At 47.8% G+C, this 18,409-nt stretch overlaps 1 protein-coding gene across 2 annotated transcripts in view; it reads left to right on the top strand.

Moving 5' to 3' along the window:
- Positions 1-1,409: 1,409 nt before the first annotated feature.
- The window catches only part of tulp4a (TUB like protein 4a), a 691,812-nt gene continuing 674,812 nt past the window's right edge, over positions 1,410-18,409 (top strand). For both annotated transcript variants that reach the window (XM_072502637.1, XM_072502627.1), the window contains exon 1: positions 1,410-2,151. In XM_072502637.1, coding sequence (XP_072358738.1) covers positions 1,900-2,151 — 252 coding nt within the window. In that variant the 5' untranslated portion in view covers positions 1,410-1,899. The remainder of the gene's footprint in view (positions 2,152-18,409) is intronic.

The following is an 18,409-nucleotide window of genomic DNA, read 5'->3' as shown; positions in this document are numbered from 1 at the left end:
GTATTCCTGGTCCTATTCACTGAGCTCCCCTCAGTCACTGTACCTTGTACTGTCGCCCTTTTTGATTTTTGACTATGGCTTCTCTGCCTTACACTTTCCCCCTTACTGCCTTTTATTTCTGTCCCTGTTTTACTATCTTCCAACTTCCTGCATTGGTTCCCATCCCCCTGCCACATTAGTTTAAACTCTCCCCAACAGCTCTAGCAAACACCCCCCCTAGGACATCGGTTCCAGTCCTGCCCAGGTGCAGACCGTCCGGTTTGTACTGGTCCCACCTCCCCCAGAATCGGTTCCAATGCCCCAGGAATTTGAATCCCTCCCTCTTGCACCATCTCTCGAGCCACGTATTCATCCTCTCTATCCTGACATTCCTACTCAGAGCTAATATCCTTTCTCACTATTGTGTTAATTTTCTCTTTAACCAGCAATGCCATGCCACCACCTTTTCTTTTATGCCTGTCCTTCCTAAATACTGAGAACTCTGGGGCATTCAGTTCCCATCCCTGTTCACCCTGCAGCCATGTCTCCGTAATCCCAATTATATCATACCCATTTATATCTATCTGCGCGATTAGTTCATCCTCTTTCTCTGACTCCTTGCGTAGGTTCCCATCCCCCTGGCATATTAGTTTAAACCCTCCCCAACCGCTCTAGCAAATAGCCCCCCTCGGACATCAGTTCCAGTCCTGCCCAGGTGTAACCCGTCCAGTTTGTACAGGTCCCACCCTCCCCCAGAACCTATCCCAATGCCCCAGGAATCTGAAACCTTCCCCCTGACACCATCTCTTCAGCCATATTCATCCTATATATCCTGTCATTTCTACTCTGACTCACACGTGGCACCGGTAGTAATCCTGAGATCACTACCTTCGAGGTCCAATTTCTCAACCTCCTTCCTAGCTCCCTGTATTCTGCTTTTAGGACCTCATCCCTTTTTTTTACATATGTCTTGTACCCGCCATCCTTGACCCTAGCCATTTTCCATTCCTCTGGGACCCTTCCTGCCTCCAGAGATTCCTGAAAGATCACCACCAAGGCCTCCACAATCTCCTCAGCTATCTCATTTAGAACCCTGGGGTGTAGTCCATCCAGTCTTGGTGACTTATCCACATTCTGACCTTTCAGTCTCCCCAGAACCTTCTCCTTTGTTTTGCAGACTCAATGCTCCTATTGTTGAAGTGGATGAAACATTCTTAATTTGAACGTCTTCAGACAAACTAGAATTTGCACAAGCTTTACAGAATACCACCCTTGTGTTTTTGATCACCTCTGTTCAAGAGGCTTTTTCATAGGAAAACACCTGAAACAACGACTCCAATACCGCAGGTGACTCCGCGGCGGGAACGCACACATCGCCGCGTGATTGACCGACTTCATTACGTCATGCTCCGTGCTGGCGTAACGCTGAACGTGTGCGCGCGCGCGCGAGGGAGTGAGCCGGAGCGAAGGATCGGCGGGCGAGGTATTCACGTCTTCAGAGCATTCCTGCGGGATCGAATGAGTAAAGTGGTGGTGCTGACAGGTGACGCTTTGCCCCCCCCTCACCCAAAGGCAGGCTTTTCAGACGAGAAGAAGAGGCTCGCGGTGGCGCGCGCAGGCTCTCGCACCTCCACAGAAGCTCGAGCCAAGCGGGCGGTCCTGGGTTAACGGTCCGAGCTCGCGGCGACAGACCGCCGCGCTGCTCGCCTTGCTGGCCTACGATCGGGAGGTTCAGTTCGGGATAAACAGCCGCCCCCGCCCCACATTCCCTCTTTCGGCCGCTTCCAGTTTTCTCACCAGCCTCCCCATTGCCGAGACCGTCGGAGTGTTTTCTTCTCTCCGCCCCAGGCTCCCGATGCTGTCACTCGAAGCCGCCTAGGAACCGGCGGCTGTTTGATTCGCAGCTGCGGCCCCAGCGCGATGTTCGCGGCGGTGGAGCCGGGCTCGGTGCTGTGCAGCGATTCCAACATCCTCTGCATGTCCTGGAAGGGCCGTGTGCCCAAGAGTGAGAAGGAGAAGCCCGTTTGTCGGCGGCGCTGCTACGAAGAAGGCTGGCTGGCCACTGGCAACGGCAGGGGGGTGGTCGGCGTGACTTTCACTGCCAGCCACTGCAAGAGAGAGCGCAATACTCCGCAGAGGATCAACTTTAACTTGCGAGGCCACAACAACGAGGTGAGACTTTGAAGGAACTGCATTCGAGGCCGCGACTTTCGGGTCTTTAAACCGACATCATGGTGCAGGACTTTAGATGGACGCAGCTGATGGAAGAGCGAGTGCGATCCTGAAAGCTGCTCTGGTATTTCTAATGCTCGAACGTTGTGAGATGTCTTTTCCCTCTTTAGATGCACGTTCTTTTTGTTGTATCTCCTGGAACTTGAGTTTACCTAAAGATTAATTTCTATGTGAAAGTCCTCTTCTTTGAATGGCCGAGGCGCTCGTCTCTGGAGATGGTGGTAGGAGAACCTCTGGAGGATGTGGCCCTCTCAATGAGAAGGTTGATATGATGCTCTAGTATGATGCCAACCTTTATAACAAAATAAAGGCCACATTTAGAAATAACTTTAAATTTACGGAGGCACGGAGTTTTGTTATGAAGGAGGGATTTCTCATTCGGTCAATTTTAATACGCTGCAGCAGAAACTTTTGTTGGCTGTGATCTTCCATTTGGTGGCGTCCGTAACGTTTTTAGTCACATTGCACTATCCTCTGGCTGTTTTAGTGCTTAAAGAGCACTAATTATATATAATTAAAAGTGAATTTCAATCTTGAGTCAGATCAGATAACTTAATTGGCTTCAATTTTCATTATGGCCTATTAATTTTTGTCTTTCACTTTTCTATTAAATGTATTCTATTATCATCTGGAAAGGAATAATTTGATTAGAGATAGTCAACACGGTTTTGTGAAGGGTAGGTCGTGCCTCACAAACCTTATAGAGATCTTTGAGAAGGTGACCAAACAGGTGGATGAGGGTAAAGCAGTTGATGTGATGTATATGGATTTCAGTAAAGCGTTTGATAAGGTACCCCATGGTAGGCTACTGTAGAAAATACGGAGGCATGGGATTCAGAGAGATTTAGCAGTTTGGATCAGAAATTGGCTAGCTGGAAGAAGACAAAGGTTGGTGGTTGATGGGAAGAGTTCAGACTGGAGTCCAGTTACTAGTGGCGTACCACAAGGATCTGTTTTGGGGCCACTGCTGTTTGTCATTTTTATAAATGATCTGGAGGAGGGCGTAGAAGGATGGGTGAGTAAATTTGCAGATGACACTAAACGCGGTGGAGTTGTGGACAGTGCGGAAGGATGTTACAAGTTACAGAGGGACATAGATAAGCTGCAGCGCTGGGCTGAGAGGTGGCAAATGGAGTTTAATGCAGAAAAGTGTGAGGTGATTCATTTTGGAAGGAATAACAGGAAGACTGAGTACTGGGCTAATGGTAAGATTCTTGGCAGTGTGGATGAGCAGAGAGATCTCGGTGTCCATGTACATAGATCCCTGAAAGTTGCCACCCAGGTTGAGAGGGTTGTTAAGAAGGCATACGGTGTGTTAGCTTTTATTGGTAGAGGGATTGAGTTTAGGAGCCATGAGGTCATGTTGCAGCTATACAAAACTCTGGTGCGGCCGCATTTGGAGTATTGCGTGTAATTCTGGTCACTGCATTACAGGAAGGATGTGGAAGCATTGGAAAGGGTGCAGAGGAGATTTACCAGAATGTTGCCTGGTATGGACGGAAGATCTTATGAGGAAAGGCTGAGGGACTTGAGGCTGTTTTCGTTAGAGAGAAGAAGGTTAAGAGGTGACTTAATTGAGGCATACAAGATGATCAGAGGATTGGATAGGGTGGACAGTGAGAGCCTTTTTCCTCGGATGGTGATGTCTAGCACGAGGGGACATACCTTTAAATTGAGGGGAGATAGATATAAGACAAATGTCAGAGGTAGGTTCTTTACTCAGAAGCCTGCAACAGTAGTGGACTCGCCAACACTAAGGGCATTCAAATGGTCATTGGATAGACATATGGACGATAAGGGAATAGTGTAGATGGGCTTAGAGTGGTTTCACAGGTCGGCACAGCATCGAGGGCCGAAGGGCCTGTACTGCGCTGTTATGTTCTATGTTCTATGTAACTGTGTGGCAGAGAATAGGAGGGTCATCAGATAACTGAAAATCAACAGTGAGTACAATATTTCAAATTTGGTTGCATTATGACCCAATGAAATCCATGAAATGTAAGAATCCTTAAGGGGGAGGGGGAAGCAGTCACAAGTCGTGGTACACATTGGTACCAACGACATAGGTAAGAGAAGGGACGGGGATTTGAAACAGGAATTTAGGGAGCTAGGGTGGAAGCTGAGAGCCAGGACAAACCATGTTGTCATCTCTGGTTTGTTGCCGGTGCCACGTGCTAGTGAGGTGAGGAACAGGGAGAGAGTACAGATAAACACGTGGCTGCAGGGATGGTGTAGGAGGGAGGGTTTCAGGTACGTGGATAAATGGAGCACATTCTGGGGAAGGTGGGACCTGTACAGACAGGACGGTTTGCACCTGAACCAGTGGGGCACCAATATCCTGGGAGGGAAATTTGCTACTGCTCTTTGGGGGGGGGTTTAAACTAATTTGTCAGGGGGCTGGGAAAACGAGCTGTGTTCCAGAAGCCAGTGTCGAGAGTACTGAGCTACTGAGGAGGGTATCAAGGTCACAGGAGTGTACCGGCAGACAGAAAGGTGGGTTGAAGTGTGTCTACTTCAATGCAAGGAGCATCCGGAATAATGAAAATCTATTATTGTCACAAGTAGGCTTCAAATGAAGTTACTGTGAAAAGCCCCTAGTCGCCACATTCCAGCGCCTGTTCGGGGAGGCTGTTACGGGAATAAGGTAGGTGAACTGGGAGCGTGGATTGGTACTTGGGACTACGATGTTGTGGCCATTACGGAGACATGATGAGAACAGGGACAGGAATGGTTGTTGGAAGTTCCGCGGTATAGATGTTTCAGTAAGAATAGGGAAGGTGTTAAAAGAGGTGGAGGAGTAGCATTGTTAATCAAGGATAGTTTAACGGCTGCAGAAAGGCAGTTTGAAGGGAATCTACCTGCTGAGGTAATATGGGCCGAAGTTAGAAATAGGAAAGGAGCGGTCACATTGTTAGGAGTTTTCTATAGGCCCCCAAAGAGTAATAGAGATGTGGAGCAAGAAATTGCAAAACAGATTATGGATAGGTGTGGAGGTCTCAGGGTAGTTGTCATGGGTGACTTTAACTTTCCAAATATTGATTGGAACCTCTATAGGTCGAGCAGTTTGGATGGGGCAATTTTTGTACAGTGTGTGCAGGAGGGTTTCCTGACACAATATGTGGATAGGCCGACAAGAGTGGGGGGCCACATTGGATTTGGTACTGGGTAATGAACCGGGCCAAGTGTTAGATTTGTTTGTGGGAGAGCACTTTGGCGATAGTGACCACAATTCGGTGTCTTTCACTATTGCAATGGAGAGGGATAGGGCCATACGGCAGGGCAAGGTTTATAATTGGGGGAGGGGTAATTATGATGCGATTAGGCAAGAATTAGGGAGCATAAGATGGAACAGAAACTGTCAGGGAAAGGCACAAATGAAAAGTGGAGCTTGTTCAAGGAACAAATACTGCGTGTCCCTGATAGGCATGTCCCTGTCAGGGAGGAAATGGCCGTGTTAGAGAACCATGGTTCACAAAAGAGGTTGAATGTCTTGTCAAGAGGAAAAAAAAGAGTATGTAAGGATGAGAAAACGAGGTTCAGTAGGGTCACTTGAGGGTTACAAGGTAGCAAGGAATGAGCTGAAAAAAGGGCTTCGGAGAGTTAGGAGGGGGCATGGGAAGTCCTTGGCGGGTTGGATGAAGGAAAACCCCAAGGCTTTTTACTCTTATGTGAGAAATAAAAGAATGACCAGGGTGAGGTTAGGGCCGGTCAAGGACAGTAGTGGGAACTTGTGCATGGAGTCAGAAGAAATAGGCGAGGCATTGAATGAATACTTTTCTTCAGTGTTCACAAAGGAGAGGGGCCATGTTTTTGAGGATGAGGGTGTGATTCAGGCGGGTAGGCTGGAGGAAGTAGATGTTCTGAGGAAGGATGTATTAGCAATTTTGAAAAACCTGAGGGTCGACATATCCCCTGGGCCAGATGGGATATACCCCAGGATTCTTTGGGAGGCAAGGGATGAGATTGTAGAGCCTTTGGCTTTGATCTTTGGGACCTCGCTGTCCACGGGGATAGTTCCAGAGGACTGGAGAGTGGCGAATGTTGTTCCTCTGTTCAAGAAAGGCAATGGGAATGACCCTGTTAATTATAGGCCAGTTCGTCTTACTCCGGTGGTCGGGAAGATAATGGAAAAGGTCCTGAAGGATAGGATATATGACCATTTTAAAAGATGCAGCTTAATCCGGGATAGTCAACACGGATTCGTGAAGGGTAGGTCTTGCCTCACAAATTTGATTGAATTCTTTGAGGAGGTAACTAAGTGTGTAAATGAAGGTAGAGCAGTTGATGTCATATACATGGATTTTAGTAAGACGTTTGATAAGGTTCCCCATGGTCGGCTCATGAAGAAATTAAGGAGGTGTGGGATAGAGGGAAATTTGGCCATTTGGATAAGTAACTGGCTATCACATAGAAGACAGAGGGTGGTGGTGGATGGAAAATTTTCAGACTGGAGACCAGTTACCAGCGGTGTACCACGGGGATCAGTGCTGGGTGCTCTGCTATTTGTGATTTTTATCAATGACTTGGAGGAGGGGGCTGAAGGGTGGGTCAGTAAATTTGCTGGTGACACCAAGATTGGTGGAATAGTGGATGAGGTGGAGGGCTGTTGAAGGCTGCAAAGAGACATTGATAGGATGCAGAGCTGGGCCGAAAAATGGCAGATGGAGTTTAACCCTGATAAGTGTGAGGTGACTCATTTTAGTAGAAAAAATTTGAATGCAGATTACAGGGTCAACGGCAGGTTTCTGAGGAATGTGGAGGAACAGAGAGATCTTGGGATTCATGTCCACAGATCTCTGAAGGTTGCCACTCAAGTGGATAGAGCCGTGAAGAAGGTTAGCGTTTATTAACAGGGGCTTGAGCGGGGTTAAGCTGCAACTATACATGACCCTGGTGAGACCACATTTGGAGTATTGTGTGCAGTTCTGGTCACCTCACTATAGGAAGGATGTGGAAGCATTGGAAAGGGTGCAAAGGAGATTTACCAGGATGCTGCTGGTTTGCAGGATAGGTCTTATGAGGAAAGGTTGAGGGAGCTAGGGCTTTTCTCTTTGGAGCAGAGGAGGACGAGAGGCGACTTAATAGAGGTTTATAAAATAATGAGGGGGATAGAGTGAGTGGACATTCAGAGACTATTTCCTTGGGTGGATGTAGCTGTTACAAGGGGGCATAACTATAAGGTTCAGGGTGGAAGGTATAGGAGGGATGTCCGAGGTAGGTTCTTTACTCAGAGAGTGGTTAGGGTGTGGAATGGGCTGTCTGCTGTGATAGTGGAGTCGGACACTTTAGGAACTTTCAAGCGGTTATTGGATAGGCACATGGAGCGCACCAGAATGACAGGGAGTGGGATAGCTTGATCTTGGTTTTGGACAATGCTCGGCACAACATCGAGGGCCAAAGGGCCTGTTCTGTGCTGTACTGTTCTATGTTCTAAGTCAGACTTGTATTCCACAAAAGTCTGGTTATGTCAAAATTGTCAACCTGTCAGCAGAAAAACAAATCCATGGAGCAATGTCCTTGATGAGCTGGTATTTCATACTGGTTATTCTGGATTAGCTGAACTTTTCTAAGTTTATCAACAAGAGCATCAAACCATGGACTGCTGAGGAAGCCATCATTTGGTAGAGATCTTCCTGTGAAAGGATGTGCTAAACCCATGAGAAAGTTAAGTGTTGTCTATCGGAGGGAATGTGAATTGGCACAGCAAATGGGAAACCCTGGCGTGAAGACGAAAGTAGACATCGCAAAGGAATGAGAGATTCTGCCATCAGGTTTGTCCACCATTTTGAAATGAGAGGGGAACATCTTGGAACAGTTGGACATACAGACATTCACTCCAGCAAAGGAGTAGATGAGAGAGGCTGCATTTCCCAAAGTTGAATCAGTTCTGGTAATGTGGTTCAATGCAGCCTGAGCACATGATGTGTGCATCTCTAGCCCAAACATGCAGGAAAGGGGTGTTGCCCTGGCAAAGCCCGGAGTTCACTGCAGTGAAGGATTGCTGGACTGATTTAGGGCATGGCACTGTGTGTGGTAAATGGTGAGGTGGCTACGGCAGCAATGTCAGATGATTGTCCACAAAATGGTTTCTCACACATCTTGAGTGAGTATGCACCAAGATATTTTTAATGTGGATGTTTTTTTTTGCTAGACCACACTTTGACATTTTTTATATATGTTTTTATTAGAGTTATTCCATTATTACAAATAATGCAACAAACCCTCAAAACTCGTACCACATAGCATAAATACTTCATGTATAAATACAGAAAAAGACGAGCAGAAAAAGACAGGAGAACACCAATGCAGTTGGTTCAATATAATTGTTATGCCTGGCGCCTCCATTTCCAGAACAAGAGCATTGAAAGGATAAGCCAGAGGATGGGGGAGTAAAGAGGATAAAATCCTAAAACATAGTAAAATGGCTCATACCGTCATGTGCAGCATATTAAAGGCGATGCTACATAATTTATGGAAAGCCTTGTAGGAGCAATTCAAACATTATGGAACCTAGATATTTGAGATAGGGGCTCATACATTTCGGAGTGCATCTGATTTGGATCAGAGTATACAGGTTAAGAATTTCATTGGGATACATTCCATGATATGCCAATTCTGAACTGAAAGGGATGTATTGTTAATCCAGGAGGTGAGGATGTTCTTCAGTGCTACAGAAGTGAGGATATTATAGTCTTTTTCATTAGCGTCAATAACCTTTCTATCCAGGAGCCCCAGAATTAACAACAATGCATAAAACTCTAAGGCGGGAACAAATATCTTAAGTTGTTTAAGTACACTAGACCAGTAGGATTTAATTTTGACATAGGACCAAGGGCAATCTATGCAATCTCCCTCGACTACCTTGCATTTTTGGCACAGCGAGGATATGGTAGGCTTAAACTTGAGCTTGGCAGAATAGGCACGCAAGTGTAATATTTTAAACTGAGTCTCCTTCGTTCTATTACAGACTGAAATTCTATTGAGGTTTTCGCATATGTTGCTCCAAGTCTCCTAATCAATATTCACTACAAAGTCTTTTTCCCAAGATCGCAGAGTCTCCAGTATACTCACATGGGATCTAGAACATAAAATGTCATAAAACCTGCTGATTAATTGCTTAAGTTCCATGGCTATCAGGATTTTTTTCACCAGGGAGACAAAAGCGTCAAGATGCATAGATGTCTTGCTAAGGATAAAGTCTCTGAGTTGCAGGTATCTCTGGATCAATCAAATTGTTGACATAGCTGCAGTAGGATCTCTTATTTTTGAATAATAGTCAAGTCTGGTGGTAGTTTGGGTTGAGTTTATTGCAAAACATAGTTGGTACAAATTCAGATAAAGAAAAGGAACAAAGATAAAACCCACTGTGCACAGAAGGTCAAGCTTTCTTAAACATGCACATTTTTGTTCACCCCCCTCCCCATTATTCCCCATTGGCTTAGTAATACTGAGTTATGACTCCTTTTTTAAAAAAATAATATTTTATTGAAAATTTTTGGTCAACCAACACAGTACATTGTGCATCCTTTACACAACATTGTAACAATACAGATAATAATGACCTTTTTTAATTTAAACAAAAACAACAACAAATAAATAAATATTAAATAACAAAAAATAAAAACTAGCCCTAATTGGCAACTGCCTTGTCTCAGGCCACAACACCCCCCCCCCATCCCCCCCCCCCAATCCCTCTCTCTCTCTCCCCCCCCCCCCCCCCCCCCCCCCCCCCCAAGTCCTGGGCCGCTGCTGCTGCCTTCTTTGTTCTCCCCCATCTATCTTTCCGCAAGATATTCGACGAACGGTTGCCACCGCCTAGTAAACCCTTGAGCCGACCCCCTTAGGACGAACTTAATCCGCTCTAACTTTATGAACCCCGCCATATCATTTATCCAGGTCTCCACCCCCGGGGGCTTGGCTTCTTTCCACATTAGCAATATTCTGCGCCGGGCTACTAGGGACGCAAAGGCCAAAACATCGGCCTCTCTCGCCTCCTGCACTCCCGGCTCTTGTGCAACCCCAAATATAGCCAACCCCCAGCTTGGTTCGACCCGGACTCCTACTACTTTCGAAAGCACCTTTGTCACCCCCATCCAAAACCCCTGTAGTGCCGGGCATGACCAAAACATATGGGTATGATTCGCTGGGCTTCTCGAGCACCTCGCACACCTATCCTCCACCCCAAAAAATTTACTGAGCCGTGCTCCAGTCATATGTGCCCTGTGTAATACCTTAAACTGAATCAGGCTTAGCCTGGCGCACGAGGACGACGAGTTTACCCTGTTTAGGGCATCTGCCCACATCCCCTCCTCAATCTCCTCCCCTAGCTCTTCTTCCCATTTCCCTTTTAGTTCGTCCATCATAGTCTCCCCTTCATCTCTCATTTCCCTATATATATCCGACACCTTACCGTCCCCCACCCATTTCTTTGAGATGACTCTGTCCTGCACCTCTTGTGTCGGGAGCTGCGGGAATTCCCTCACCTGTTGCCTCGCAAAAGCCCTCAATTGCATGTACCTGAATGCATTCCCTTGGGGCAACCCATATTTCTCGGTCAGCGCTCCCAGACTCGCAAACTTCCCATCCACAAATAGATCTTTCAATTGCGTTATACCTGCTCTTTGCCACATTCCATATCCCCCATCCATTCCCCCCGGGACAAACCTATGGTTGTTTCTTATCGGGGACCCCCCCAGTGCTCCGGTCTTCCCCCTATGTCGTCTCCACTGTCCCCAAATCTTCAGTGTAGCTACCACCACCGGACTCGTGGTATAGTTCCTTGGTGAGAACGGCAATGGGGCTGTCACCATAGCCTGCAGGCTGGTCCCCCTACAGGACGCCCTCTCTAATCTCTTCCACGCCGCTCCTTCCTCCTCTCCCATCCACTTACTCACCATTGAAATATTAGCGGCCCAATAATACTCACTTAGGCTCGGTAGTGCCAGCCCCCCCCTATCCCTACTACGCTGTAAGAATCCCTTCCTCACTCTCGGAGTCTTCCCGGCCCAGACAAAACCCATGATACTCTTTTCTATCCTTTTGAAAAAAGCCTTCGTGATCACCACCGGGAGACACTGAAACACAAAGAGGAATCTCGGGAGGACCACCATCTTAACTGCCTGCACCCTCCCTGCCATTGACAATGCTACCATATCCCATCTCTTGAAATCTTCGTCCATCTGTTCCACCAACCGCGTCAAATTTAGCCTGTGCAATGTGCCCCAATTCTTAGCTATCTGGATCCCCAGGTAACGAAAGTCTCTTGTTACCTTCCTCAATGGTAGGTCTTCTATTTCTCTACTCTGCTCCCCTGGATGCACCACAAACAGCTCACTCTTCCCCATGTTCAATTTATACCCTGAAAAATCCCCAAACTCCCCAAGTATCCGCATTATTTCTGGCATCCCCTCCGCTGGATCCGCCACATATAGTAGCAGATCATCCGCATATAAAGATACCCGGTGTTCTTCTCCTCCCCTAAGTATTCCCCTCCATCGCTTGGAACCTCTCAGCGCTATCGCCAGGGGCTCAATCGCCAGTGCAAACAGTAATGGGGACAGAGGACATCCCTGCCTTGTCCCTCTATGGAGCCGAAAATATGCCGATCCCCGTCCATTCGTGACCACACTCGCCACTGGGGCCCTATACAACAGCTGCACCCATCTAACATACCCCTCTCCGAACCCAAATCTCCTCAACACCTCCCACAGATAATCCCACTCCACTCTATCAAATGCTTTCTCGGCATCCATCGCCACTACTATCTCCGTTTCACCCTCTGGTGGGGCCATCATCATTACCCCTAACAACCTCCGTATGTTCGTGTTCAGCTGTCTCCCCTTCACAAACCCAGTTTGGTCCTCATGAACCACCCCCGGGACACATTCCTCTATTCTCATTGCCATTACCTTGGCCAAGACCTTGGCATCTACATTGAGGAGGGAGATTGGTCTGTAGGACCCGCATTGTAGCGGATCCTTTTCCTTCTTTAAAAGAAGCGATATCGTTGCTTCTGACATAGTCGGGGGCAGTTGTCCCCTTTCCTTTGCCTCGTTAAAGGTCCTCGTCAGTAACGGGGCGAGCAAGTCCAAATATTTTCTGTAAAATTCAACTGGGAATCCGTCCGGTCCCGGGGCCTTTCCCGTCTGCATGTTCCTAATTCCTTTCACCACTTCTTCTACCGTGATCTGTGCTCCCAATCCCATCCTTTCCTGCTCTTCCACCTTGGGAATTTCCAGCCGATCCAAAAACTCCATCATTCTCTCCCTCCCATCCGGGGGTTGAGCTTCATACAATTTTTTATAAAATGTCTTAAACACTTCATTCACTCTCTCCGCTCCCCGCTCCGTCTCTCCATCTTCGTCTCTCACCCCCCCTATTTCCCTCGCTGCTCCCCTTTTCCTCAATTGGTGTGCCAGCAATCTGCTCGCCTTCTCTCCATATTCATACTGTACACCCTGCGTCTTCCTCCATTGTGCCTCTGCAGTGCCTGTGGTCAGCAAGTCAAATTCCACATGCAGCCTTTGCCTTTCCCTATACAGTCCCTCCTCCGGTGCTTCCGCATACTGTCTGCCCACCCTCAAAAGTTCTTGCAGCAACCGCTCCCGTTCCTTACTCTCCTGCTTCCCTTTATGTGTCCTTATTGATATCAGCTCCCCCCTAACCACCGCCTTCAACGCCTCCCAGACCACTCCCACCTGAACCTCCCCATTGTCATTGAGTTCCAAGTACTTTTCAATGCATCCCCTCACCCTTAAGCACACCCCCTCATCCGCCATTAGTCCCATGTCCATTCTCCAGGGTGGACGCCCTCTTGTTTCCTCCCCTATCTCCAAGTCTACCCAGTGTGGGGCATGATCCGAAATGGCTATAGCCGTATATTCCGTTCCCCTCACCCTCTGAATCAATGCCCTACCCAACACAAAAAAGTCTATGCGTGAATAGACTTTATGGACATAGGAGAAAAACGAGAACTCCTTACTCCTAGGTCTACTGAATCTCCACGGGTCCACCCCTCCCATCTGCTCCATAAAATCCTTAAGCACCTTGGCTGCTGCCGGCCTCCTACCAGTCCTGGACTTCGACCTATCCAGCCTTGGTTCCAACACCGTGTTGAAGTCTCCCCCCATTATCAGCTTTCCGGTCTCTAGGTCTGGGATGCGTCCTAGCATTCACCTCATAAAATTGGCATCGTCCCAATTCGGGGCATACACGTTTACCAACACCACCATCTCTCCCTGTAATTTGCCACTCACCATCACGTATCTGCCCCCGTTATCCGCCACTATAGTCTTTGCCTCGAACATTACCCGCTTCCCCACTAATATAGCCACCCCCCTGTTTTTCGCATCCAGCCCCGAATGGAACACCTGCCCTACCCATCCTTTGCGCAACCCAACCTGATCTATCAGTTTCAGGTGCGTTTCCTGTAACATGACCACATCTGCTTTAAGTTTCTTAAGGTGTGCGAGTACTCGTGCCCTCTTTATCGGCCCGTTAAGCCCCCTCACGTTCCACGTGATCAGCCGAGTTGGGGGGCTTCCCACCCCCCCCCCCCCCTTGCCGGTTAGCCATCATCTTTTTCCAGCTTCTCGCCCAGTTCCCACGCAGCTGTATTTCTCCCAGACGGTGCCCCCCCGCCCATCCTTTCCCGTACCCACTCCCCCCTTTCCCCAGCAGCAGCAACCCAGTAATTCCCCCCCCCCCCCCCCCCCCCCGCTAGCGTAATTACTCCCCCCCTGAGTTATGACTCCTAATTGGAGCTCCATTTCTGCATTTTATACCAGGCATTTACACTTGTATCTAACCTACTGCCGGCTGCGCTTACATTGTCACATTTGTGGTTTGGCTTTAAAAGCTGATGTGTCACTCTGAAGATTCACAATTTTCTCGGAGCTTCTATATTTCCTCAGTGTCCCCCCCCCCCCCCCCCCCCCCCCCCCCCCCGCCCGCCACTGTGATTCTTCTACAAGTTAAAAGAAAATGAATCACTAAGAGCAAGCAACCGGAAAATAGCACAGAGGGTCACATTCACAGATGCCGTTGATGGTCCCCTTTTTGGGAACAGCCTTCAACACTGGAATGGGGCAAGCCGATATTCTGTTACAATCCTTTAAATATAGGAAGCGGGCTTATTAGGCATGCTTGAGAGGCATAACCTTAGGAACGGCTTTGGTTAATTGTTTGCAGCTGCACTTAATAAGCAGAAGAAACCCAATACAGAATAAGAATGATAATGAAGAATCGATAACTAATGCGGTTCCCAAAGAGTCCAATAAACCAGCTGCCCATCTCCACAAAGTGGTGGATGGAGATTATTTTGAGTTTTACGGCACAGCTGGTATGGCTGGTCAAAGCAATCAATGGATATAACAATAAGGTTAAACATATTGGCAAATAAGAATTGTCCTTTTAACAGATAGGAGTTTTAATCACAGTGTGCTCGTTTAGCATGAAATGCGTGAATCCAAGCTTTCTTCTCCTGGATTTAACAGCTGCACCTGATACGGTTCTTCCCACTTGGCATCCAAAGGTTCTTTATGTATTTTCTTCCCGTAAACCCAAACTCTGAGGACTGTGTGCTCCATCTGGTGGATCTCCCCAGGCTGCCGATACCTGTTGGGAAGCCGAGCTAATAGCATTTGTTAGATTCTGACAATATTGTAATCACTCATCAAGTGACAATCGGCTTTTTGCAAATCAATGATTCCTGGCTGCGACATGGGTATCCCTGTTATAATTTCAAACTGACTTAGACCCGTAGTTCTATTCAGAGTTGCCCCAATACTGCACAGGACTATTGGCACTGCCTGAGGCCATAATATTCCTTCCTGATGATGTTTGGCAAGTCGTTGTTTCAGAATTCGGTTCATTCGTTCCACTTGCCCTGATGATTGTGGGTGATAAGGACAATGCAAGTCTCAGGTAATGTTTAGTAACCTGCAGACTTCTTGGCCGACATGCACCTGTAAAGTAGGCTCCCTGGGCAGAGTCCATGTTGGTTGGGACTCACCATCGAGACCTTGGCTGTATGATTGGCTGTGGTCCTTCTAGTTGGGATAGCTTCCACCCACCTTGAGAACTTGTTGACCATCACAAGAGTATTGGTGTATCCTTGACGTGGAGGGAGGAACATCGAGTCGACCAGCAAATGCTGGAATGGTCTGGCAGGGGGCCTCAGTTGGGGCATTACCAGAATAGGTCCGGGGTTATTTTTCTGGCAGACCATACGACGGTCTGCTACCAACTTGCCGTGTTTCTTGAATCGTCGATCCCACCAGCGTTTCCGGAACTGTGCAGCCATTTGTTGCGGGGCCCAGTGCCCCCATGAGTGGATCTGTTGGGCTGAAAAGGGCATCAGTGTCTGTGGTACGATTGGCTTGTCGGTACCTATTTGTCTTCAGATGCCATCATCACATGGCTTGATTCCTGCCTCACTCCATATCCATTTTTCCTGTCGAGAGAACTCGCCTTGCATGTCTTGAGTCAGGCTGATTGCTCCCAGACTGCATATTTGTGTTGATTCCATCGGGGAAGTACATTGTGAGGCGGCTTCTTTGGCTGCCTGGTCGGGTAGGGCATTTCCTTGCGCTTCTGTGATATTTTCCTTTGTATGGGCACTTCGCGGTTGTATGATGAGTCTCGTGTACCTCTTTCCAGTTTAGGATAGGTGTACCGGCAGCAATGAGAAAGCCTCTTCTCTGCCATAACTGGGCAAAGTTGTGAGCGACTCCAAAGCTGTACCTTGAGTCTGTATAGATATTAGCCATCTGTCTTTAGGCTGACGTCCCTGAGAGCAGACAATCCTGCTTTTCGCATGCCATTGTCAACAAAGGAGGAGCAGTCTGTAAACCGGATCAGATCTGGGTTGTGCAATGGTTCCTCTGCCGACGAGCTCGATTCCTCAATTTTGTTCAAGATCTCCACACAGACATGGTACCCCCCCTCTCTTGTCCATCTGGCTGTGGTCACCTGGGATATTCTGTTCATAGACAGCAAAATATGTACGGTGTGGGGCCACTTGATGGTTAGCTTTTGATCCAGGACTAGACCCGCAGTGGCCTTTACACCCTGACACATGGCTTCCCCACCCGAGGGCCAATGCGTCCAGCTTTCCCGAATAGTACCCAATAGCTCTCTGCTGATTCCCATGTTCTTGCGCCAGTATTGATGTCATATATCCTCCTTTCTCATGGACAAACAGGGTAAATGGCTTCCCATTGTCGGGGATTCCCAGAGCTGGTGCAGGCCTTTTTTATATTCACAGAGGCCTCTTGAGCCCAATGGCTTCCTTGGATGTCCGCTTCCACTTTAAGAGGTCCTTCAATGACTGAGCAAGCTGTGTGTAGGAGTCAATCCAATTTTGGTTAAAGTTGCACAAACCCAAAAGGGACCTGAGTTTTTGGATAATAGTGGGCTGTTTGGCAGCCCGAATGGCTGTGGTCCTATCCTGGGTAAGTTCTCTCTTTCCTTCCAAAAACTTTTGCCCCAGGTATGCAACTTCTTCTTTGGCAATTTGTGCTTTGGTGATGCTGGCTTTGTGTTCTCTCAGGTGGAGGTGGTCCAGTATAATACGCAAGTCTTGTTTGTGTAGGAGGGAGGATTTACGTTATCTGGACCACTGGGAGCTCTTCCAGGGCAGATGTGACCTATATAAGAAGGACGGGTTGCATCTAAACTGGAGAGGCATAAATATCCTGGCCGCGAGGTTTGCTAGTGTCACATGGGAGGGTTTAAACTAGTATGGCAGGGGGGTGGACACGGGAGCAATAGGTCAGAAGGTGAGAGCATTGAGGGAGAACTAGGGAATAGGGCCAGTATGGCTCTGAGGCAGAGCAGACAGGGAGACGTTGCTGAACACAGCGGGTCTGGTGGCCTGAAGTGCATATGTTTTAATGCAAGAAGTATTACGGGTAAGGCAGATGAACTTAGAGCTTGGATTAGTACTTGGAACTATGATGTTGTTGCCATTACAGAGACCTGGTTGAGGGAAGGGCAGGATTGGCAGTTAAACGTTCCAGGATTTAGATGTTTCAGGCGGAATAGAGGGGGATGTAAAAGGGGAGGCGGAGTTGCGCTACTGGTTAGGGAGAATATCACAGCTGTACTGCGGGAGGACACCTCAGAGGGCAGTGAGGCTATATGGGTAGAGATCAGGAATAAGAAGGGTGCAGTCACAATGTTGGGGGTTTGCTACAGGCCTCCCAAGAGCCAGCGGGAGATAGATGATCAGATAGGTCGACAGATTTTGGAAAAGCGTAAAAACAACAGGGTTGTTGTGATGGGAGACTTAAATTTCCCCAATATTGACTGGGACTCACTTAGTGCCAGGGGCAGAGTTTGTAAGGAGCATCCAGGAGAGCTTCTTAAAACAATATGTAGACAGTCCAACTAGGGAAGGGTCTGTACTGGACCTGGCATTGGGGAATGAGTCCGGTCAGGTGGTAGAAGTTTCAGTAGGGGAGCATTTCGGGAACAGTGACCACAATTCAGTAAGTTTTAAAGTGCTGGTGGACAAGGATAAGAGTGGTCCGAGGGTGAATGTGCTAAATTTGGGGAAGGCTAATTATAACAATATTAGGCGGGAACTGAAGAACCTAGATTGGGGGCGGATGTTTGAGGGTAAATCAACATCTGACATGTGGGAGGCTTTCAAGTGGCAGTTGAAAGGAACTCAGGACCGGCATGTTCCTGTACGGAAGAAGGATAAATACGGCAATTTTTGGGAACTGTGGATGACGAGAGATATTGTAGGCCTCGTCAAAAAGAAAAAGGAGGCATTTGTCAGGGCTAAAAGGCTGGGAACAGACGAAGCCTGCGTGGAATATAAGGAAAGTAGGAAGGAACTTAAGCAAGGAGTCAGGAGGGCTAGAAGGGGTCACGAAAAGTAATTGGCAAATAGGGTTAAGGAAAATCCCAAGGCTTTTTACACATACATAAAAAGCAAGAGGGTAGCCAGGGAAAGGGTTGGCCCACTGAAGGATAGGCAAGGGAATCTATGTGTGGAGCCAGAAGAAATGGGCGAGGTACTAAATGAATACTTTGCATCAGTATTCACCAAAGAGAAGGACTTGGTGGATGTTGAGTCTGGAGAAGGGTGTGTAGATAGTCTGGGTCACATTGAGATCCAAAAAGACGAGGTGTTGGGCGTCTTGAAAAATATTAAGGTAGATAAGTCCCCAGGGCCTGATGGGATCTA

This window comes from Scyliorhinus torazame, chromosome 1 (genome assembly GCF_047496885.1).
Source record: "Scyliorhinus torazame isolate Kashiwa2021f chromosome 1, sScyTor2.1, whole genome shotgun sequence".
Lineage (NCBI taxonomy): Eukaryota > Metazoa > Chordata > Chondrichthyes > Carcharhiniformes > Scyliorhinidae > Scyliorhinus > Scyliorhinus torazame.
The sequence above is the reverse complement of the archived record's forward strand: the minus strand, read 5'-3'. Positions and strand labels throughout refer to the sequence as shown.